This window comes from Nomascus leucogenys, chromosome 10 (assembly GCF_006542625.1).
Source record: "Nomascus leucogenys isolate Asia chromosome 10, Asia_NLE_v1, whole genome shotgun sequence".
In the NCBI taxonomy this organism is placed as follows: Eukaryota; Metazoa; Chordata; class Mammalia; order Primates; family Hylobatidae; genus Nomascus; species Nomascus leucogenys.
Window position 1 is genome coordinate 61,516,463 of NC_044390.1, and position 23,688 is coordinate 61,540,150.

A 23,688-nucleotide genomic window follows, 5' to 3' on the forward strand; every position below is an offset into this window, starting at 1 on the left:
TGACGCCGGCTGTGAGTGCCTGAGAGTCTTTTTGCCTTTCAGAGTTAAGGCCTCTCTGGCCTTGGTGAGTTCCGAGGAGATGAAGTGGTTTTGGGGTGAAGGACGGGTTTGGCCCGGACGTTAGAGAGGCCTGGCCCGCTCTGCTCGCGTCCGCCGGGGCCGCTAGCGTCCGCTCGGACTGTGGCTCCTCGGGAGGAGTCGGGTTTCTAGTTACAGTGTCCGCAGGGTGTTTTCATCTGTGCGCTCCTCCCCAAAGGCCTCCAAAGCAGCGTTTGTGAATTTTTTTCCAGCAGGAAAATAATTGCCGCCTTTTGCATCCACGTTGGCTCCTTCCCCAGGGTCCTCCCGGTTCAGGGACCTGGTGATTTCTGAGTGTTCCGGTGAGCACTGGGTGAAAGTTGGTTCTAGGGGACCTTTTCTGTCTTCTCTTATGCAAATGAATGTTTCATCTGTAAGTTTGGTTTCGTCTTATTGCGTTGTGTTTTATTTTTGACCATTACTTCCATGGCGAAAGATAAAGATACTTTTTAGGTTTATAGGGTATGCATATTTGTGTATGTGAATATAAACGTTTGTAGACCGCAAGTCTTTCTGCTAAAGAATAATAACTCATTCTCTTCGAATGGAGTTCCTAGACCTGTACATACTAAGAGAGCTTCTTAATCAGACCTCCAGAAGGAAAAGATGAAGGCTTTATTATTCTAGTATCACAATAATCAAATTTACAATTAACACGATGGTTGGATTAAGGAGTTTGAAACCAGCCTGGCTAGGATGGTGAAACCCCGTCTCTACTAAAAATACAAAACAAATTAGCTGGGCGTAGTGGTGGGGTCTTGTAATCCCAGCTAGTTGGGAGACTAAGGCAGGAGAATCACTTGAACCCAGGAGGTGGAGGTTGCAGTGAGCCGAGATCGTGCCACTGCACTCCAGCCTGGGAGACAGAGTGAGCCTCCGTCTCAAAACAAAAAAAAAAGAAATGAAGGATGTGTGTATTTTAAGCTACATTGATTGTGTATCAATTAAAAAAAAAAAAAGCTAGCTGGGTACGGTGGCTCACACCTGTGATCCCAGCACTTTGAGAGGCTGAGGCAGGAAGATCTCTTGAGCCCAGGAGTTTAAGACCAGCGTGGGCAACATAGCAAGACTCCATCTCTCCAAAAAAAAAAAAACAAGAGAGTCAAATATTCTATACAGATGCCGCCAAACTGAATATTTGTGGGCCTAGTCAGCCCTAGGACCCCCAGTTTGAGACCCCTGGGAGTAGGTGTGATCTATACCAGGAGTCCAGAACTGTGGTTTCTGTGACTTTAGGGTTTTAGTCTTATTGGTAGAATGAGGCCTGTAGAGTTTTTGTGAATTTGGTTCATGGATAATGAACTGCGGAACTTGCACTGTTTATCATCATTTGACTCCCATTCTGTAGGTGATTGTTTGAGCCACTGTTTCATGTTTGATTTATTAATGATTGTCATTAATTTTTTTTTTTTCTTGAGACAGTCTTGCTCTGTCACCTAGGCTGGAGTGCAGTGGTGTGATCTCGGCTCACTGCAACTTCCACTTCCCAGGATCAAGCGATTCTCCTGCCTCAGCCTCCTGAGTAGCTGGGATTACAGGCGCACACCATGCCTGGCTAATTTTTTGTATTTTTAGTGGAGATGGGATTTCACCATGTTGATTAGGCTGGTCTTGAACTCCTGACCTCATGATCTGCTGGCCTTGGCCTCCCAAAGTGCTGGGATTACAGGCGTGAGCCACCCTGCCCAGCTAAATAAAACCAAACTTTGGTGGAAAAAAATTAACCAGATAAATACTATGAAAAGGTAGTTCTCTTTGAAGACCCATATAACAGACCAGTGTTAGGCACAGAGTGGTTTGGCCTTGCCTCTCTGACAGTGTGAGCTGGTGATGCAGATTTGATTTGAGTGTTTCCAATCAAGGCCCTGTTGAGGCTACCCAATACTTAAAAGTGTATTGTGAGATTATTTTTTCTATGTTTGTGTGCAAAACTTGTACTTGCATTCAGGTTCTGGTTTACCGCTTCATTTTATTATTTTTTTTAACTTATTTTTATTTTTGTTTCTTTAGAGATAGGGTCTTGCTATGTTGCCCAGGCTGGTCTCAAACTTCTGGGCTGAAGCATTCCTCCCACCCTGGCCTCCCAAAATGCTGGGATTACAGGCGTGAGCTACTGCCCCAGCCAGTGTATATGTTTGATGGCTGATGACTAAGTACTGCTTGTTGATTATTGATTAATACCAACAGGAATCCCAATAACCCTGTTTAAAGAGGAATGGAGATTGCCACTGTCCATTTAGATTAATGAAGTGTCCTGAAGTGATGGTGACGTCAATGAAAGGAGGGTTCTGGCACGTTCTCACCTCACAGGATGGCAGCTGTTGATTTGTCCCATGGTAAGTCCTGTTGCTCTTTTTCGGATATCCTGCTCTAGGTTCCCTGTACACAATATAGGGTCTAGTGGTTTGGGCAGCTGGTCACGTTGCTGATTCATTTGGGAGGTGCTGAGGGGGGCCAGAACATGCTGTTTTGTGAGTCAGCCCCTGCCTGTGAATTTTGGAAAGAGGTACTGCATAATCTCCTTCATGAATTTTAATCAGCATGATGGAGTCACATGCTCTGGGTATATGTTTCCTTATATGTGAAATGAGACTATTGTACTTTTCCTGACGGGCAGCACGGCTCATCATCACGTTTAGGACTGCTCTGGCATTGTATGGCAGTAGGTTGTATGTTTGTGTTTTCTTTCTTTCTTTCTTTTTTTTTTTTCTAATACAAAGTCTCGCTCTTTTGCCCAGGCTGGAATGCAGTGGTGCATTCATAGCTCACTGCAGCCTCAAATTTCTAGGCTCAAGCAATCCTCCCACCTCTGCCTCTCAAGTACCTGGGACTGCAGGCACATGCCACCATGCCTGGCTGATTAAAAAAAATTTTTTTTGTAGAGATGGGGGCTCTATGTTCACTATGTTGCCCAGGGCAGTCTTGAACTCCTAGGCTTAAGCAATCTTCTTGCCTCAGCCTCCCCAAGGAGGTGGGACTACAGGTGTGCGTTACCACACCAGGCTCATTTTAAAATTTTTTTGTAGAGACGGGGTCTCACTGTGTTGCCCAGCCTGATCTCAAACTTCTTGCCTCAAGCAATCCTCCCAACTCAACCTCCCAGAGCACTAGGATTACAGATGTGAGCCACTACAACTGGCCTTATGTGTGTTTTCCTGATTTTGCAGGAATATATGGAAATTTCATACTAGGAGGTAATGACCTCTAGGTAGGTAGATGTGGGGATTATGGTCAGCTCGGGGTTCTCATGCCTTCATTTTCTTACAGGACATTACCTTTCTGGGGACCCAGTTTGCCTTCATGAAGAAAAGACACCAGCAGGAAGAATAGTGGCTGACTGCCTAACAAATTGTTATCAGGTAAAGAGCAGCTATACTCTTATACATAGTGACATACTTGCATCCACCAGGTAGACACATTTCCCTCTAGACAGACTTGTCTCCTGACTTCTTTTTTTTTTTTTTTTTTTTTTTTTGAGGCAGAGTCTCACCATGTTGCCCAAGCTGGAGTGCAGTGCTATGATCTCGGCTCACTGCAAGCTCTGGTCTCCAGGCTTCTTAAAGGAAATAAAGTGTCACTCAAGGACTGAATCCCCATTTGAATTTCCCCAAGGATTGGGGCCTCCCATATAGGGAGGTGTTAACTTGGAAATCATCCCAGGCCGGGCGTGGTGGCTTACACCCATAATCCCAGCACTTTAGGAGGCTGAGGCAGGCAGATTGCTTGAGTACAGGAGCTAAAGACCAGCCTGAGCAACATAGTGAGACCCCGTCTCTACAAAAACTTTAAAAATTAGCTGGGCAAAGTGGTACATGACTGGACTCCCAGCTACTTTGGAGGCTGAAGTGGGAGGATCACTTGAGCCCTGGAGGTTGAGGCTGCAGTGAGCTGTGATTGCACCACTGCACTCTAGCCTGGGCAACAGAGCGAGACTCGGTCTCAAAAAAATTAAAAAAAAGTGTCTTTAACTTGTTTATCAGCATTGATCAGATGTCTGGAATGTGCTGAGCAATGTGCTCAAATAGATGGAAATAAGATGAGATCTTGGCCGGGCACAGTGGCTCATGCCTATAATCCCAGCACTTTGGGAGGCTGAAGGGGGCAGATCATGAGGTCAGGAGTTCGAGACCAGCCTAGCCAGTATGGTGAAACCCTATCTGTACTAAAAATACAAAAAATTAGCCGGTCATGGTGGCATGTGCCTGTAATTTCAGCTACTCAGGAGGCTGAGGCAGGAGAATTGCTTGAACCTGGGAGGCGGAGGTTGCAGTGAGCCAAGATTGCACCACTGCATTCCAGCCTGGGCAACAGAGTGTGACTCTGTTTCAAAAAAAAAAAAAAGATGAGATCTCTTAGTCTGGTTGTGCTGAGATAAATTAATATTCAAGAAGTGCCGTTAATGCACTATGAGTGGAGGAGATAACAGTGAGTATGTTTAGGGTGCGAGGAGTTTCTAGGACCCTTAAACCCTGGGGCTGGTCATTGCAGCCCTTGGAATCCTGCATAGGCATTGGGTCCCCCTTCCTCATTCTCCAGTGGACGCTGATGGACTTGTTACTTGGCTCCAACCAGCGTGTGTGTGATGCTTTAGGATTCAGTGACCTTTGACGATGTGGCTGTGGACTTCACCCAGGAGGAGTGGACTTTACTGGACTCAACTCAGAGAAGCCTCTACAGTGATGTGATGCTGGAGAACTACAAGAACCTGGCCACAGTGGGTAAGACTGGCCTCATCCCTTGCAGCCTTCTGTGGAACTGATATGTACTTACTGTTTTGCAGCATTGGCAACGTCAACTCTGAATACAAAGAGAAATAACAGAGACATAGTCCCTGTGCCAAATAGATTTCAATCTGTGACTATTCTCAAAATGTGGTCCAAGATTAATAGCAACACCATCTGCCTGTTAGAAATGTACATTTTCCTTCTCCACCCAGAAACCTGGAGTTGGAGCCCAATCATCTGTGTTTGAACAAGTTCTCTGGATGACTCTGATGCACAATAATGTTTTAAAAAACACTGGGGTAGTTGTTTCCCCAGAAGAATGAAGAACTCTGTTATACTTCCTTATTTCTTATTTTTTGTTGTTGTTGTTCTTGTTGTTTTGAGACAGTTTCACTCTGTCACGCAGGCTAGAGTGCATTGGCATGATCTCAGCTCACTGCAACCTCTGCCTCCTGGGTTCAAGCGATTCTTGGGCCTCAGCCTCCCGAGTAGCTGGGATTACTGGCATACACCACCACACCTGGCTAATTTTTTTTTTTTGTATATTTAGAAGAGATGGGGTTTCACCATGTTGGCCAGGCTGGTCTCGAACTCCTGACCTCAAGTGATCCGCCTGCCTCAGCCTTCCAAAGTCCTGGGATTACAGGCATGAGCCACCACACCCGGCCATTATTTTGTGTTTGAATAAAAGTCTTAGTGCTTTTTAAATGTGTACATAAGCCTGAATTTCGGTTTTAGGGGACAGAAGTAACCAGACTGTTTGGGGCACAGTCAGAGTTGTTATTTGCATTTTTAGCCCTTTTGAAATAGCTTCACCACTTTCATTACATCTGTAGTTCCTGAATCACAGAAAGGTTTGTAATCTCTTGTATGAGCCTCTTCCGTTAATGTATTTCTCTGTGCTCAGGAGGTCACATCATCAAACCCAGTCTGATCTCTTGGTTGGAACAAGAAGAGTCAAGGACAGTTAACGGAGGAGTTCTCCAAGGTGAGTGTTCATGAAGAACAAATCTGGTTGATGAGAAGTTCAGTATGTTTGGAAGCATAATTAGGAAACTTTTTAACATGTACTTTCTCCCTGCAGGTTTAGAGAAAGTTAGGAAATATTTAACTTCCCACATGCTTTTACTTACAGAACAGTTCCCCCTTGTCTGTGATTTCACTTTTCACGGTTTCAGTTATCTGCATTCAACCATGGTCCAAAAATATTAAATGGGAAACTCGGCCAGGCACGGTGGCCCACGCCTGTAATCCCCACACATTGGGAGGCCTAGGCAGGTGAATCATTGAGCCCAAGAGTTCAAGACCAGCCTGGGCAACATACCGAGAACCTTGTTTCTACAAAAAATATAAAAATTAGCTGAGGGTGGTGGGACGCACCTGCTGTCCCAGCAGTTCAGGAGACTGAGCTGTGAGGATTGATTGAGACTAGGAGGTCAAGGCTGTGGCGAGATGTGATTGCACCACTGTACTCCAGCCTGGGTGATAGAGTGAGACCCTGGCCACTGACCCCCACCCCACAAAAAAAAAAAAAAAGAAAAATTTCCAGAAATAAAACAATTCATAAGTTTTAAATTTCTCACCATTCTCAGTAGTATGATGAACTCTTATGTCATCCTGCCTGGGGTGTGAATCATCCTTTTTTCCAATATATCTACACTGTGTACACCACCTGTGAGTCACGTAGTGGTCATCTCAGTTACCAGATTGAAGAATCACAGTATGTACAGGGTTCAGAACTAGCCATGATTCAGGCATCCACCTGGGGTCTTAGAACATTTCTTTAAGTTAATTATGTTTTTTTGTTGGTTTGTTTTGCTTTTTGAGATGAAGTCTTGCTCTGTCACCCAGGCTGGAGTGCGGTGGTGCAATCTCAGCTCACTGCAAGCTCCACCTCCTGGGTTCATGCCATTCTCCTGCATCAGCCTCCCGAGTAGCTGGGACTACAGGTGCCCACCACCATGCCCGGCTAATTTTTTGTATTTTTAGTAGAGACGGGGTTTCACCATGTTAGCCAGGATGGTCTTGATCTCCTGACCTCGTGATCTGCCCGCCTTGGCCTCCCAAAGTGCTGGGAATAAAGGCATGAGCCACTGCACCTGGCCAAGTTCATTGTTTAGATATATGCTCTTTTTTCAGAAATTTCCTACTTTCATTCCCTGATACTCTCTATTCACTATCAGTTTTAATTTTCATAGCATCAATTTGTAATAAACGATCGAAAAGTTTTACCCCATGTCCTTGTCTTGGCCAATTTTTCCTCCTTTGGATCATTTACATCAAAACCAAATGTTTGATATAGCCCAAATCCCCAAATGTCTTTCTACTTTTTCTTGCCATGTTTAATTTGAAACAAATAGAAATAAGCCATATTGTTTTCAACTTTTTCCATTTCTTTCTCCAAATCCTTTCATTTGTTCTTGTTGTGGTTCACTCTGTTTGTTGCCAAGGCTGGAGTGCAGTGATGTGATCCCAGCTCCTTACAACCTCTGCCTCCCGTATTCAAGAGATTCTCCAGCCTCAGCCCCGCGAGTAGCTGGGATTACAGGTGCTCACCACCACACCCAGCTAACTTTTGTATTTTTGGTAGAGATGGGGTTTTGCCATGTTGGCCAGGCTGGTCTCAAACTCCTGACCTCAAGTGATCCACCCACCTTAGCCTCCCAAAGTGCTGGGATTTACAGGCATGAGCCACTGCGCCTAGCCTGAGTCCTTTTATTTGTTTGTCTGTTTTATTTCAGGATGGGAAATGCAACTTGAAGCCCAGTGGTCCACACTTCAGCAGGACTTTTTGAGGGGTCAGACATCCATCGGGATACAATTGGTAAGATTTGCACGGGATATTTTTTATTTTCCACCCTCAGAGAAAATCAGGAATTCTGTTATGGGAAGTCAGCAAAAATAAGAGATATTTGAGAGAAGTTGCATACACACAAGAGGGAGCAAAGAATTTGGGGATGCTCCAAATGTGAAACTTGTTTCTTCAGAGCTTTCACACATTCCCACATATGTAACTAGACATTGAGTTTCGTTTTGTTGTTTTTTTGAAATGAGATATTGCTCTGTCACCCAGGCTGGAATGCAGTGGTGCAATCATGGCTCAGTGTAGTCTTGACCTCCTGGGCTCAAGCGATCCTCCCACCTCAGCCTCCCTTAGTAGCTGGGACTACAGGCATGCACCACCACACCCAGCTAATTCTTTAAAATTTTTGTGGAGACAGGGTCTTGCTGTGTTGCCCAGGCTAGTCTCGAACTCTTGTGCTCAAGTGATCCTCTGCCTCAGTTTACAGAAGCACTGGGATTACAGGCATGAGCCACCACATCTGGCTTAGACTATGAATTTGTGGTTTTTTTTTTTCTTTTTTTTTTTTTTTGTCGAGACAAAGTCTTGCTGTGTCACCCAGGCTGGAGTGCAGTGGCACAAACATGGCTCACTGAAGCCTTGACCCCTTAGCTCAAGTGATCCTCCCACCTCAGCCTCCTATGTGGTTGGGACTACAGGAACACACCACCATGCCTAGCTAATTTTTCGATATTTTTTATAGAGATGGAGTTTCGCCATGTTGCCCAGGCTGGTCTCTAACTCCTGGGTTCAAACGATCCACCCACCTTTGCCTCCCAAAATGCTGGGATTACAAATGTGAGCTACTGCACCCATCTAGACGTTGAATTCTACAGCAATCTGTTATTATTATTATTATTTTTTTGAGGCGGAGTTTTGTTGGTTACCCAGGCTGGAGTGCAGTGGCGCAATCTCAGCTCACCGCAACCTCTGCCTCCTGGGTCCAAGCAATTCTCCTGCCTCAGCCTCCTGAGTAGCTGGGATTACAGGCATGTGCCACCACGCCTGGCTAATTTTTGTATTTTTAGTAGAGTCAGGGTTTCTCCATGTTGGTCAGGCTGGTCTCGAACTCCCGACCTCAGGTGATCCACCCACCTTGGCCTCCCAAAGTGCTGGGATTACAGGTGTGAGCCACCGTGCCCGGCAGAAATCTGTTATTATTACCATTATTATTATTTTGAGACGGAGTCTCAGTTTGTTGCCCAGGCTAGAGTGCAGTGGCGCGATCTTGGGTCACTGCAACCTCCGCCTCCCAGGTTCAAGCAATTCTTGTGTCTCAGCCCCCGAAGTAGCTGGGATTACAAGCACGTGCCACCAAGCCCAGCTAATTTTTGTATTTTTAGTAGAGACAGGGTTTCATCATGTTGGCCAAGCTGGTCTTGAACTCGTGACCTCAGGTGATCTGCCCCCCCCTTGGGCTCCCAAAGTGCTGGGATTACAGGTGTGAGATACCACGCCTAGCCAAGATTAAAGTAGACGGCACAACATTCTAGAATAAGAGTTAAGTCATACCACTTAAATCTACAGGGCAGGACCTGAATGCATGTAATAAAAATGGCATCAATTATAATCACCATTATAGTGTTTCTAGCTTCAGATGGGTAATGTTCTGTTAATAAGTTTGAGAAAAATCCTTAAAACATCATCATCCCTTCAACAGGAAGGAAAACATAATGGAGGGGAACTCTGTGACTGTGAGCAATGTGGAGAAGTCTTCAGTGAACACTCATGCCTGAAGACGCACATGAGAACTCAAAGTACAGGGAACACTCATGACTGTAATCAGTATGGAAAAGATTTCCTTACCCTGCATGAGAAAACCTCTACTGGTGAGAAACTTTCTGAGTTTAATCAGAGTGAAAAAATCTTCAGCCTGACACCAAATATTGTATACCAGAGAACTAGCACACAAGAAAAGTCATTTGAATGTCGTCACTGTGGAAAATCCTTCATTAATGAGTCATACCTTCAGGCACATATGAGAACTCACAATGGAGAAAAACTCTATGAATGGAGGGATTATGGGCCAGGTTTTATTGACTCCACAAGCCTTTCTATGCTTATAGAAACCCTCAATGCAAAAAAGCCTTACAAATGTAAGGAATGTGGAAAAGGCTATAGATACCCAGCCTACCTCAGTATTCACATGCGAACCCACACTGGGGAGAAACCATATGAATGTAAGGAATGTGGGAAAGCCTTCAATTATTCCAATTCATTTCAGATACATGGAAGAACTCACACTGGAGAGAAACCCTATGTATGTAAGGAATGTGGGAAAGCCTTCACTCAGTACTCGGGCCTTAGTATGCATGTACGATCTCACAGTGGAGACAAGCCCTATGAATGTAAGGAATGTGGGAAATCCTTCCTTACATCCTCACGCCTTATTCAACATATAAGAACTCACACTGGAGAGAAGCCTTTTGTGTGTGTTGAATGTGGGAAAGCCTTTGCAGTTTCCTCAAATCTTAGTGGACATTTGAGAACTCACACTGAAGAGAAGGCCTGTGAGTGTAAGATATGTGGGAAAGTATTTGGGTATCCCTCATGTCTTAATAATCACATGCGAACACACAGTGCCCAGAAACCATACACTTGTAAGGAATGTGGGAAGGCTTTTAACTATTCCACCCACCTTAAAATTCACATGCGAATCCACACTGGAGAAAAACCCTATGAGTGTAAACAATGTGGAAAGGCCTTCAGTCATTCCAGTTCATTTCAAATACATGAAAGGACTCACACTGGAGAGAAACCCTATGAATGTAAGGAGTGTGGGAAAGCCTTCACGTGTTCCAGTTCCTTTAGAATTCATGAAAAAACTCACACAGAAGAGAAACCCTATAAATGTCAGCAGTGCGGGAAAGCTTACAGTCATCCCCGTTCACTTCGAAGACATGAACAAATTCACTAGTGAGAAACTGTCCATGTAATAAATGTGGGAAAGCTCTCATTTGTTCCAGTTCACTTCAAAGACATGAATGAACTCACTCTGGAGAGGAGAAGCTCCATGAAAATTACTTAATTCCTGTAATCCCAGCATTTTGAGAGGCTGAGGTGGGTGGATCACTTGAGGTCAGGAGATTGAGACCACCCTGGCCAACATGGCAAAACCCTGTCTCTACTAAAAATACAAAAAATTTAGCCAGGTGTGGTGGTGGGCACCTGTAATCCCAGCTACTTGGGAGGCTGAGGCAAGTGAATCACTTGAACCCAGGAAGCAGAGGTTGCAGTGAGCAGAGATCGTGCCACTGTACTCCAGCCTGGGCGACAGAGTGAGACTCCATCTCAAAAAAAAAAAAAAAAATTATTAAATTGAGTCTGTTAGGGTACATCCCTAATCCGATATGATTGGTGTCCCTATAAGAAGAGAAAGACACAACTGGGACAACAAATAGAAGATGATGTGAAGTCATCAGATGATGGCCATCTGCAAGCCAAAGACAGAGGACTGAGACAGATCCTTCTATCAAAGCCACCAACCCTGCTGGCACCTTCATCTTGGGCTTCCAGAACTTTGAGCAAATAAAATTCTCTTGTTTGAGCCACCCAGTCTGTGGCATTTTGTTGTGGTGGCTCTAGCAAGTCAATACAGTAAGCAATAAGCAAAAACGTTTATAGATTGTCCAAAAGCCTTAATATTCACATGCAAAGCCACACTGGAGAGAAACTATATGAATGTAAGACATGGGAAAGCCTTCATTGAGTCTTCAGTCCTTTCTACATACAGGAGAAATTATGTAGGAGAGAAATTGTATGAATGTAAGGCATATGAAAAAGCCTGTGAATGTTCACTATATTTTAATATTCACATGCAAGTTGTCTGGTCATAGATCGTGTGAAAATAGAGGGGAAAAAAGGAAAGAAAATTTCTTTTACTGTGAAAGCAAGGAATGTGACCCTATACACCATATTGGAACTTGGAGTGGACCAAAACCCCGTTAGGATTGTGGAAAAGCTTACATTAATGTTTTCTACCTTCTAGAAGGCATAAGAAGTTGAACTGGAGAGAAGCCTTCTACCTGTAATGCATGTAGGAAGCCTTACATTAATTCCACAGAATTTTTTTCACACATGTAAAATTACCTCAGAACCCTGGGAAGGTAAGGAATATGGTATAGCCTTTAAATATTTCACATGCCATAATATTTACATGAATTCTCATAATACTGTACTGTTCTTGAGTAGTGTTAGTACCTTATACTATCAAAATAATCCTAAATCCTCCCTCTCAGACCTTCCATCATTACTATATTTCACTTATATGCCTAAACACACACACACAAATTAGCATATGTAATCTAATACATTGTAGCTATTTTTCAGAAGTTATCTATTAGATCAATTAAGAATTAGAAAAATAAACATTTTTATTTTACCTTCACTTCTTCCTTCTATGCTCAAAGTTGGATGTAATTCTTATACTTGATCCTCAGTACTTAAAGTGCTTCCCCTCCTCTGGCTTCTATGAAAATTTTTTGTTATCTTTGATATTCTGTTATTTTTAAATGATATGCCTAGGTATAGGTTTTTGGTGCTTGTCCTCTTGGTGTTTGCTTAGCCTCCTGGATTTGTGTTTTGGTGTCTGAGTTAATTTTGAGAAATTCTGTCATTGTTTCAAATATTTCTTTCCCTTTTTTTCCTTTCCATCTGGTATTTCCTTTATATGTAGGATACATCTTTTGTAGGTATCCCACAGTTCTTATATCTTGTTTTTTTATTCTTACTTCTCTTTGCTTTTCAGTTGTGGATGTTTCTGCTGATATAGTCTCAAGCTCTTTAGTTGGCTGTTTCTTGGCCAATAATAATCTTACCAAAGACATTCTTCATTTCTGTTACACTGTCTTCAATCTCTAGCATTTCTTTGTGGTTCTTAGAATTTCCATCTCTGTATTTACACTGCCTGTCTGTTCTTGGATGCTGTCTGCTTTATCCAGTAGAACCCATGGCATATCAATCATAATTGTTTTAAATTCCCAGTCTGATAATTTCGGCAATCCTGCTATATCTGGTTCTGGTTCTTACTCTTTCTCTTTAAACTAACTTTTGCCTTTTAGTATGCTTGTAATTTTTCTTTAGCTGGACATGGCATACTGGATAAGGGGAACTGCTGTAAGTAGGCCTCTAGTAATGGTGGTAAGCTGTGGGGAGAGGGGCAGCATTCTATTGTCCAGGAATTAGATGTCAGTCTTCCAGTGAGTCTGTGCTTCTGCACTGTGAAATTCACAGTTTTTCCCACCCTTTAGTTGGGTCAGGATGTATAGAGTTGGCTGGAGTTGGATATTTCCCTTCCTCCAGGTCACTGAAGCTCTGACTAAAAACCCCAGATGCTGTGGCTTATGCCTGTAATCCCAGAACTTTGGGAGGCCAAGGCAGGCGGATCACCTGAGGTTGGGAGTTCATGACCAGCCTGAATCGCTTGACTCCAGGAGGTGGAGGTCGCAGTGAGCTGAGATTGACACTGCACACTCCAGCCTGGGCAACAGTGAGACACTGTCTCAAAAAAAAAAAAAAAAAAGAAAAGGCTGGGCGCAGTGGCTCACCCCTGTAATCCCAGCACATTGGGAGGCAGAGGTGGGTGGATCACGAGGTCAGGAGATCAAGACCATCCTGGCCAACATGGTGAAACCCCGTCTCTACTAAAAATACAAAAAAATCAGCTGGGCGTGGTGGTGGGCACGTGCAGTCCCAGCTACTTGGGAGGCTGAGGCAGGAGAATGGCATGAACCCAGGAGGCAGAGCTTTCAGTGAGCTGAGATCACACCATTGCACTTCAGCCTGGGCGACAGAGTGAGACTCTGTCTCAAAACAAACAAACAAACAAAAAAACCAAAAACCCATCATCAATGCTCAGCCTTTCTTAAACATGAACTCATAGTGGACACAGCCCTGTGAATGTAAGGAATATGGAGAAGTTGTCACTAGTTACTCAGACCTTATTGAATATGTGAAAATTTACTCTGGAGAGATGCCATTTCAGCATAAGAAATGTTGGAAAGGATTTATATAATCCTTCCTTTTTAATATCCACATACAAACTCACTGAAGAAAAACCCTAAAAATGTAAAGCAATGTTGAAAAAACTACAGTTATTTAAATTCATTTCAAGTATACGAACTCACAGTGTAAAGAAACCCTGTGAATATAAGTAGTATGATAAATTCTTGAATTTTTTTTTTTTTTTTGAGGCGGAGTTTTGCTCTTGTTGCCCAGGCTGGAGTGCAATGGCTCAATCTTGGCTCACCACAACCTCCATCACCCAGGTTCAAGCAATTCTTCTGCTTCAGCCTCCCAAGTAGCTGGGATTACAGGCATGTACCACCACGCCTGGCAAATTTTGTATTTTTAGTGGAGGCAGGGATTCTCCATGTTGGTCAGGCTGGTCTCAAACTCCTGACCTCCAGTGATCTGCCTGGTTTGACCTCCCAAAGTGCTGAGATTACAGGCATGAGCCGTCACACCCAGCCAGTTCTTCAATTCTTACAGTCCCTTTCCATATCATTAAAGAACTCACACTGGAGAGAAACCTTATCCATGTTAGAATTGTGGTAAAGCTCTCTGTTGTTCCCATTTACATGAAAGATGTGAACAAAGTCACATTGTGGAAAAATGCTATGAGAGTTGGGTATCTGGAACTACTTCTTTATTATCTCAGGTCATAATGAACTTGTAAGAATTCACAGTGGCAGGAAACCCTACGCATATGGAAAATATGGGAAAGGCTTCATTTAATCCATAGGACTGATACCACAAAACTCCCACTAGGAGAAAACTTATGTTTATAAGGAATGTGGGAAAATCTTCACTTATTTCTCAAGCCTTAAGGTATATGTCAGGATTCCCAGTGGAGAGAAGCCATATTGATGTAAGGAATGTGGGAAAGCCCTTTCCTGCCACTTAGTCCTTGATAAACATTTTAGAACACAAACTGTACAGAAACTATGAATTCAAGGATTGTGGGAAAACCCTTTTATGTTCCACAAGCTTTAATATTCATATACCAATGTATGCTGGAGAATAACTTGATGAATATAATAAGTGGAATGGCCTAGATCCGGGATCCCCAAACCCCTGGGCCATGGACTGGTACTGGTCTGTGGCCTGTTAAGATCCAAGCTGCACAGCAGGAGGTGAATGTAGGGTAAGCAAACATTACTGCCTGAGCTCAACTTTCTGTCAGATCAGCAGTGGCCTTAGATTCTCATAGGATCATGAACTTTATTGTGAACTGCACATGCAAGGAATCTAGACTGCACACTCATGAGAATCTAATGCCTGATGATCTGAACTGGAACAGTTTAATCCCCAACTCCAGTCCATGGGAAAAATGTCTTCCATGAAACTGGCCCCTGGTGCCAAAAAGGGGACTGCTGATCTAGACTATGTCACATGTCCCATCCACCCATAAACATTAAGGCTTTCATCCCTGGGACCTCAAGATAATGGTGGTGTTTGGAGATGTGGTTTTTTAAAGAGGTGATTTTAAAATGAGGCAGTTAGAATGGGGCCCTCATTCAATATGACTGGTTTCCTTATAAGAAGTGAAAGAGATACCAGGGTAGCAGGAACAGAATTTTATGTTAAGTGACCAGAAATGGTTACCTCCAAGGCAAAGAGAGATTCCTGGAGGAGATCCTTCTTTTAAGGCTCATTATAGAGGAAATCATCCTTATCTACACTTTGATCCTGGACTTCCAGCCTCAAAAATTATGAGCAAATAAATTTCTGTGTTTAAGCCATCCAACGTGTGGGGTTCATTTTTTTAGTCAACTCTATGAAAATAATACAGTAAAGAATGTGAGAAAACCTTTAGATATTCTATAGTCTTTAATATTCATGTTCAGAGTTACAATGGAGAGAAACCTTATGAATGTAAGGAATGAAGTGTTTTCTGTCTGTGTAGTGTGTGTGTGTGTGTGTTTGAGACACAGTCTCCCTCTCTTGCCCAGGCTTGAGTACAATGGTATGATCTTGGCTCACTGCAACCTCTGCCTCCTGGGTTCAAGCATTTCTCCTGTCTCAGCTTCTGGAGTAGCTAGGATTACAGGCACGTACCACCATGCTCGGCTAATTTTTGTATGTTTAGTAGAGCTGGGGTTTCATCACGTTGGTCAGGGTGGTCTCGAACTCATGGTCTGAAGTCATCTGCCCACGTTGGCTTCCCAAAGTGCTGGGATTACAGGCATGAGCCACCACACCTGGCCTCTTTTCAATCTTTGGTCTGCTAAATGTCAGAAATCACACAGGAGACCATTTCAGTGAATCTAAGGGCACGTGAAAAACCATTTTATTATCCCTTAAAGCATCCAAACTCATCTGGTGAAAGAACTTATAAAACCCACATGAGAAAAAATAAAAGAATATAAAGAAGAGGTTTCTTGTAGTATGAAATCAAAGAACGTGATCTTGCACAAAATGGAAGAGCTTAGAGTGGATTGAAGCCCCATCATAAGGAATGTGGGCCAGGCACAGTGGCTCACACCTGTAATCCCAGCACTTTGGGAGGCTGAGGCGGGCAGATCACTTGAGCCCAGGAGTTCAAGACCAGCCTGGGCAACATGGTGAAACCTCATCTCTACAAAAGTACAAAAATTAGCTGGGCATGGTAGTGTGCATCTGTAGTCTAAGCTACTGAGGAGGCTGAGGTGGGAGGATCACTTGAACCCAAGAGGTGGAGGTTGCAGGGAGCCGAGATTGTGCCAGTGCACTCCAGCCTGGGTAACAGAATGAGACCCTGTCTCAAGAAAAAGTTGACTGAAAAATAAAAGAAAAAAAGGAATGTGGCAGGGCTTTTAAAAACTTCATACCTTATAGAAGGTGTAGAAACTCAGTGGAGAGAAACCTGCTTGTAAATCAAGTGGAACCACCTTTGTTCATTCATAAGGCTTCTTTTGTACATCGTAAATTGCTGTGAAGCCATGGGAAGGGGAAAAGTGGGATACAACCCTTAGATATTTCACATGCCATAATATCTGCCTGATGGAGCCACCAAGCATGTCCCTTCTTTAAAAGGTCAGGTAGGGGGCCTGGCATGGTGGCTCACACCTCTAATCCCAGCACTTTGGGAGGCCAAGGCGGGTGGATCACTGGAGGTCAGGAGTTGGAGTCCAGCCTGGTCAATATGGTGAAACCCCATCTCTACTAAAAATACAAAATTAGCCAGGTGTTGTGGTGCATGCCAGTAATCCCAGCTACTCGGGAGGCCAAGGCAGGAATTGAAGACCAGCCTGGCCAATGTGGCAAAACCCCATCTCTACTAAAAATACAAAAATTAGCCAGACATGATGGTGGGCACCTGTAATCCCAGCTACTCAGGAGGCTGAGGCAGGAAAGTTGTTTAAACCCAGGAGGTGGAGGTTGCAGTGAGCCAAGATTGTGCCACTGCACTCCAGCCTGGGTGAGAAGAGTGAAGCTCCATCTCAAAAAAAAAAAAAAAGGTGAGGTAGGGGCTGGGCCCAGTGGCTCACGCCTGTAATCTCAGCACTTTTGGAGGCCAAGACAGGAGGATCACCTGAACCCAGGAGTTCACAACCAGCCTGGGGCAACATAGCAACACTCTGCCTCTATTAAAAAAAAAAAAGAAAAAAGGTCAGATAGCGACCTGGTACTAATCTCTTTCTGAAACTGAATGCTTGACATCTCCAAAGAATTCAGTGACCAGCAAGGGAATGTCCCAGTAAGCTTCGCTGGTCACATAGAAATGGAGATGGAATGAGTGCAGCAGCCTGACATTAGCAGCCTTGTGGCTTTACCTATTGGCAGATACATCTTTTGGAAAAACTTTATCATAATTTTATCATGCATCCCTCTACCTGAAGCTAAGCTGCTGGCTCAAGGGGACCCTTATTGCCTGGCTGGGCCTCTTCAGTCATGATTGGAATAAGCTGAAAGCTGAATGTGTACACTGGGTTTCTCCAGGCATCCAGCCTTGGAATGCAATGGTGGGATCTTGGTTCACCGCAACCTCCACCTCCCAGGTTCAAGCGATTCTCCTGCCTCAGCCTCCTGAGTAGGATTACAGGCATGCGCCACCACACTTGGCTAATTTTTTTTTGTATTTTTAGTAGAGACCGGGTTTCTCCGTGTTGGTCAGGCTGGTCTCGAACTCCCAACCTCAGGTGATCCACCCACCTCAGCCTCCCAAAGTGCTGGGATTACAGACATAACCCACCGTGCCCAGCTGTGGAAGACTTTCTGTATCACTCTTGTTGCAAACAAGATAATTCATTTTGGGGGTACATTCAAATAAATGACATGAAGATGAAATTGTCTTTCTGTGTGTCCTATTCTCAGATAAGATGTTGGCCCCTTAGTTTTCTGTGGTGGTTTTATATGATTAAATTTGTTTTTGAAAGAGTTTCTGAATATATTACTTGTTCTGTTATGCACATTTTATAAATTAGCACTTTCTTCATGACTACAGTTGTAAACACTCTCATTTGCATTATATGTTCATTTAACAGTGAATGTGTGTTTAACTGCCAAGATAAGTTTTTTTCTTTTTTCATAAAATCCAGATTCTGCAAAACTTGGGGATTTTTTGTTTTTGTTTTGAGATGGAGTCTCCCTCTGTCACTCAGGCTGGAGTCCAGGGGTGCAACCTCTGCCCACTGCAACCTCTGCCACCTCACCTGGTTGTCATGAGGGATTATTAATAGATGCTTTTAGATAGTCCTCTCTAGTGTCGTTGATAATTGGTCATACCATGGGTCTACATGGAATTTCTTTTTTTTTTTTTTAAGGTGTTCACTTTCATTCAACTGGTGTCAAGTCAGTGTACAGGTAAGCCCTGGCTGCCTCCATTCCTCCACCCATCCCTAGGGAGACCAAAAGCCTTTATACATCTCAAGTTGGGGGACAAAAAATGGGGGACATGATGGCTGATCATTCAAAATTAAACAAAATAAAAATACAAAGGCAGAGATTTAAAAAATTCTGTATTATATAATTTACATGAAAGCAATATTATCACCACCCTATGTGAACTTGGGAGAGGACTGGGCATTCTCCTTAGAAATGGGGTGGCTTTTGGGAGGGTAAGGGACTTCCTGTAAGAATGCACCTCCCAGCAGGGCGCGGTGGCTCACGCCTGTAATGCCAGCATGGGAGGCTGAGGCGGGTGGATCATGAGGTCAGGAGTTCGAGACCATCCTTGCCAATATGGTGAAACCCCATCTCTACTAAAAATACAAAAATTAGCTGGGTGTGGTGGTGCACCTGTAATCCCAGCTACTTGGGAGGCTGAGGCAAAAGAATCGCTTGAACCTGGGAGGCAGAGGTTGTAGTGTGCCAATATTGCACCACTGCACTCCAGTCTGGGTGACAGAGCGAGACTCTGTCTCAAGAAAAACAAAAAACAAAAAAGAGAATGCATCTCCCAATATTTGGAATGACTATTAAAAAAAAGAACAATGTATAATCAAAGTCCTCAGCCACATTGTAGAACATTTGGGATTCCTCACTCCAACTGACTGCTGTCACCTTCACCATTCCAGGTTTTAAATCTTAAGCCAAAAAAAAAAAAAATGCCAATCTCATCTTATTTTCTGCATAAGTTAGGTTTTTGTCAAAAAAGGTTATAATGTAAGTCACCGTCCGCCTAGAAGTATTTGCGGTAGGGTGGACAATACAGAGGCCGGACTCCTCGTATTCCTGCTTGCTGACCCACATCTGCTGGAAGGGGGACAGCGAGGCCAAGATGGAGCCACTAATCCATACAGAATATTTGTGCTCAGGAGGAGCAATGATGTTGATCTTCTTCATGTTGGGAGCCATGATGGCGATCTCCTCTTCCATCCTGTCAGCAATGCTAGGGTACATGGTGGTGTTACTGGACAGCACTGGGTTAGCATACAGGTCTGTGCAGATGTCCATGTCACATTTCATGATGGAGTTGAAGGTAGTTTCGTGGATGCCACAGGATTCCATGCCCAGGAAGGAAGGGTGGAAGAGTGCAATGGGACAATGGGGACTGCTCGTTGCTGATGGTGATGACCTGGCCATCCGGCAGCTGGAATCTCTTCTTCAGGGAGAAGCTGGAGGCCACATGCAGAGACAGCAGATCCTGGATGGCTATGTACATGGATGGGGTGTTGAAGGTCTCAGACATGATCTGGGTCATCTTCTCATGGTTGGCCTTGGGGTTCAGGGGGGCCTCGGTAGCCACATGCAGCTCATTGTAGAAGATATGGTGCCAGGTCGGGCGCGGTGGCTCATGGCTGTAATCCCAGCACTTTGGGAGACCGAGGCGGGTGGATCACGAGGTCAGGAGATTGAGACCATCCTGGCTAAGACGGTGAAACTCCATCTCTGCTAAAAATACAAAAAATTAGCTGGGCTTGGTGGCGGGCGGCTGTAGTCCCAGCTACTCAGGAGGCTGAGCAGAATGGCGTGAGCCTGGGAGGTGGAGCGTGCAGTGAGCCGAGATTGCGCCACTGCTCTCCAGCCTGAGCAACAGAGCAAGACTCTGTCTCAAAACAAACAAACAAAAAAACCAAAAAGAAGGTGTGGTGCCAGATCTTCTCAATGTCATCCCAGTTGGTGACGATGCTGTGCTCAATGGGATATTTCAGGGTAGGTTGCTCTCTTGCTCTGGGCCTCGTCACCCACGTAAGAGTCCTTCTGACCCATGCCTACCATAACGCCCTGGTACTGCAGATGCCCCACGATGGACGGGAAGATGGCCTGGGGGGCATTGTCACCCGCGAAGTTGGCCTTGCCCAGGCCGGAGCCATTGTCAACTACAAGCACCCCAATATCATCATCCATGGTGAGCTGACAGTGGGTGTGTATAGGCTGCAGAGTGGGCGGGGGCAAGGTTTGTGCTCACGGGATAGATGCAGTCTCAGTGGTCACATTTCTTCTTTTAAGAAAAAATTAAAAAAAAAAAAAAAAGAGATGGGGGGCCGGGCACAGTGGCTCACGCCTGTAATCCCAGCACTTTGGGAGGCCGAGGCGGGCAGATCACGAGGTCAGGAGATTGAGACCATCTTGCTAACACAGTGAAACCCTGTCTTTACTAAAAAAATACAAAAAAATTAGGTGTTGTGGGGAGCCTGTAGTCTCAGCTACTCAGGAGGCTGAGGCAGGAGAATGGCGTGAACCCAGGAGGCTGAGCTAGCAGTGAGCCAATGTCACTCCACTGCACTCCAGCCTGGGCTACAGAGCGAGCCTCCATCTCAAAAAAAAAAAAAAAAAAATAGAGGTGGGGGTCTCACTATGTTGCCCAGGCTGGTCTAGAACCACTGGCCTCAAGACAGTCTCCTGCCTTGGCCTCCTAAAGTGCTGGAATTACAGGCATGAGCAACTGCACTTGGCCTTTATTTTATTTTATTTTATTTTAGACAGAGGCTCGCTCTGTTGTCCAGGCTGGAATGCAGTGGCACGATCTCAGCTCACTGCAGCCTCTGCCTCCCAGGTTCAAGTGATTTTCCTGCCTCAGCCTCCCGAGTAGCTGGTACTACAGGTGCCTACCACCGCACCTGGCTAATTTTTGTATTTTTAGTAGAGATGGGGTTTCACCATGTTGGTCAGGATGGTCTTGATCTCCTGATCTCGTGATCCACGCACCTCGGCCTCCCAATGTTCTGGAATTACAGGCATGAGCCACTGCGCCCGGCCCTTTATTTTTATTTATATATATTTTTTGAGACAGAGTTTTACTCTTATTGTCGAGGCTGGAGTGTAATGGCACACATGATCTCAGCTCACTGCAACCTCTGCCTCCTGGGTTCAAGTGATTCTCCTGCCTCAGCTTCCTGAATAGCTGGGATTAAAGGCACGTGCCACCATCCCTGTCTAATTTTTTGTATTTTTAGTAGAGATGGGGTTTCACCATATTGGACAGGCAGGTCTGGAACTCCTGAACTCAGGTGATCCACCCACCTCAGCCTCCCAAAGTGCTGGGATTACAGGCATGAACCATCGCACTCAGTTTTCTTATTCCTTTATTTATTTATTTTTGAGGCAGAATCTTGCTCTGTCGCCAGGCTGGAGTGCAGTGGCGCAATCTCGGCTCACTGCAACCTCCATCTCCTGGGTTCAAGCGATTCTCCTGACTCAACCTCCTGAGTAGCTGGAACTACAGCTACTACTAAAGGCATGCACGACCACGCCCAGGTAGTTTTAGTAGAGATGGGGTTTCACCATGTTGGCCAGGATGGTCTTGATCTCTTGACCTCGTGGTCCACCTGCCTTGTCCTCCGAAAGTGCTGGGATTATAGGCGTGAGCCACCACTCCTGGCCTCTTTATTCTTATTTATAAGAAAATTCTCTCTGACCTTGCACGTCAAATAATAGCTAGTTGTCTTCTCAATATTCATTCTCCCCTACTCACTTTTTTTTTTTGAGATGGAGTCTCACTCTTGTTGCCTAGGCTGGAGTGCAATGGTGCAATCTCGGCTCACCGCTACCTCCACCTCCCAGGTTTGAGCAATTCTACTGCCTCAGCCTCCCAAGTAGCTGGAATTACAGGCATGTGCCACCATGCCCAGCTAATTTTTTATTTTTAGTAGAGATGGAGTTTCTCCATGTTGGTCAGGCTGGTCTCAAACTCCCGGCCTCAGGTGATCCACCCACCTCAGCCTCCCAAAGTGCTGGGATTACAGGCATGCACCACCACGCCCAGCCACTGGATGAGTTTTTACAACATAGTGGAAAAATCAGGTCAACTATATGCTAGTGAAGCCATTAAAGCTTCTATCTAGAAGATGGTTCAGTGTCTGTGGGTAAAAGAGGAGAGAAGTGAATCATGGGGCAGATAATAAGAGGCTTCAAGAACATGTCTGAATTCCTGTCTTGAGTTTTCTTCCCTAGTGCTACCAGCCCATCCATTATCCTCCTGCGACATCCATCCTGGTGCATTCTTGAAGATGCTCATTGCCTGAGCCAGAATATATGTGTGATGTTTTAGAACTCCCCAACCTTCAAGTAACTGGCAGTAGACTTATCATTGGAGGAGTGGGCATTACTGGAGTTTGTTTGGGAAAACCTGTACAGAGACATGTTGCTGGAGAACTTTAGAAACTTAACCTTGATGAAGCAGGCTGGCCTCATTCCTTCTTCATTTGTAACGCAGCAAATAGTTGTTCTTAAGCATGTCTTGTGTTCCAAGATTTGCTATAATAATGGCAAGTTAGTGGTGAACACAAAATTGATGGTCCCTGTCCTTGTGAGGCAGTCTAGTGACTTCCCAGGAAAATAAAAATCTGTTCCTTGCATGGATTTCATTTTCTCTGTCATGGTTTTCAAGGATTAGTTCTATATGGGGTAGTGAGTGAGGGTATTTGCTTTTGAGTCCTTGTGAAAATTTTCTGCTCTTATTATTTTGCTGTTTCTAAAATTGGACTTGTCTATCTTCAGAATGCTTTAAATCCAAAGTGTTAGAATTCTTTTTGTGCAAAGTTCTTGTCTCCTACGCATTACTCCCACATCCTATGTCTTGTCCCATGAGCAGGGTATCAGCTCTGCAAATGTAGTGTGATTAAGAAGGCGTAGCACAAAAAGGTTAGGTCAGAGAAGAGAGGAATCCTTCAAGTCACCTGTGCATGTGAGCCCCAGGCAGAAAAGTGCCATTGTGTGGGGCAGCTCTGTCTAGTGAGAAGCCAGTGGAGAAAGATAGGAGAGAAATAAAGGAGAATAATTAAAATATGAAGAAATAATAGGTAAAACTTCCCAAATTTGATGAAAGGCATGAATCTTTAAATCCAAGAAGCTCAGCAAACTCCAAGTAAGAGAAACCCAGAGAGGCCCACAGTGAGCCACATTATCATCAAAATGTCAATTGGCAAAGACAAAGAGTGCTGAAAGAAGTAATTCCTTACATGAAAGAATTCTCTATAGTGAAAAATGTTGGGAGCTGAAAGCCTGAGGGTTGTGACCAACTCAGCATTCCATTGGAGGCTATATGATCAAACAGCAAACTGTTTATCATAAATGCAGCATGTGGGCAAACTCACATCCGTGCCTGCAACCAGAAGTTATGCCTAGGGCAATCACTCCCTGGTGCTGTGCTCCTTGAGGTTATCTACTGGAACATCTGGA

General features: G+C 44.4%; 1 protein-coding gene and 1 pseudogene across 3 annotated transcripts; one reads left to right on the forward strand and one right to left on the reverse strand.

Annotated features, from left to right (window-relative positions):
* ZNF426 (zinc finger protein 426) lies at positions 1-18,451 on the forward strand. Of its 3 annotated transcripts, XR_004032018.1 has the most exons (8): positions 1-380; positions 2,266-2,414; positions 3,346-3,437; positions 4,670-4,796; positions 5,710-5,790; positions 7,544-7,626; positions 9,305-11,750; positions 18,390-18,451. XR_004032018.1 is itself a non-coding variant. In XM_030820918.1 (7 exons), exons 2-7 carry the CDS (start codon positions 2,390-2,392, stop codon positions 10,559-10,561), a joined length of 1,665 nt encoding a protein of 554 aa, XP_030676778.1. In that variant the 5' UTR covers positions 1-380; positions 2,266-2,389; the 3' UTR covers positions 10,562-12,654. The 3 variants fall into 3 exon arrangements, 2 of the variants coding, with proteins under 2 accessions (XP_030676778.1, XP_030676779.1); XM_030820918.1 differs by lacking the exon at positions 18,390-18,451 and having other exon boundaries at positions 9,305-12,654; XM_030820919.1 differs by lacking the exon at positions 18,390-18,451 and having other exon boundaries at positions 20-64; positions 9,305-10,937.
* A 701-nt stretch (positions 18,452-19,152) lies between these two features.
* On the reverse strand, positions 19,153-20,415 carry LOC100584109 (annotated as a pseudogene).
* Positions 20,416-23,688: the final 3,273 nt, after the last annotated feature.

What these genes read in the sequence shown, in the direction of transcription:
- ZNF426 (XM_030820918.1), top strand. Translation starts at nt 2,390, where the DNA reads ATGGCAGCTGTTGATTTGTCCCATG. An exon ending in CAAGAACCTGGCCACAGTGG is followed by an intron (nt 4,797 to 5,709) that starts GTAAGACTGGCC and finishes CTCTGTGCTCAG; the next exon opens with GAGGTCACATCATCAAACCC. An exon ending in TAACGGAGGAGTTCTCCAAG is followed by an intron (nt 5,791 to 7,543) that starts GTGAGTGTTCAT and finishes GTTTTATTTCAG; the next exon opens with GATGGGAAATGCAACTTGAA.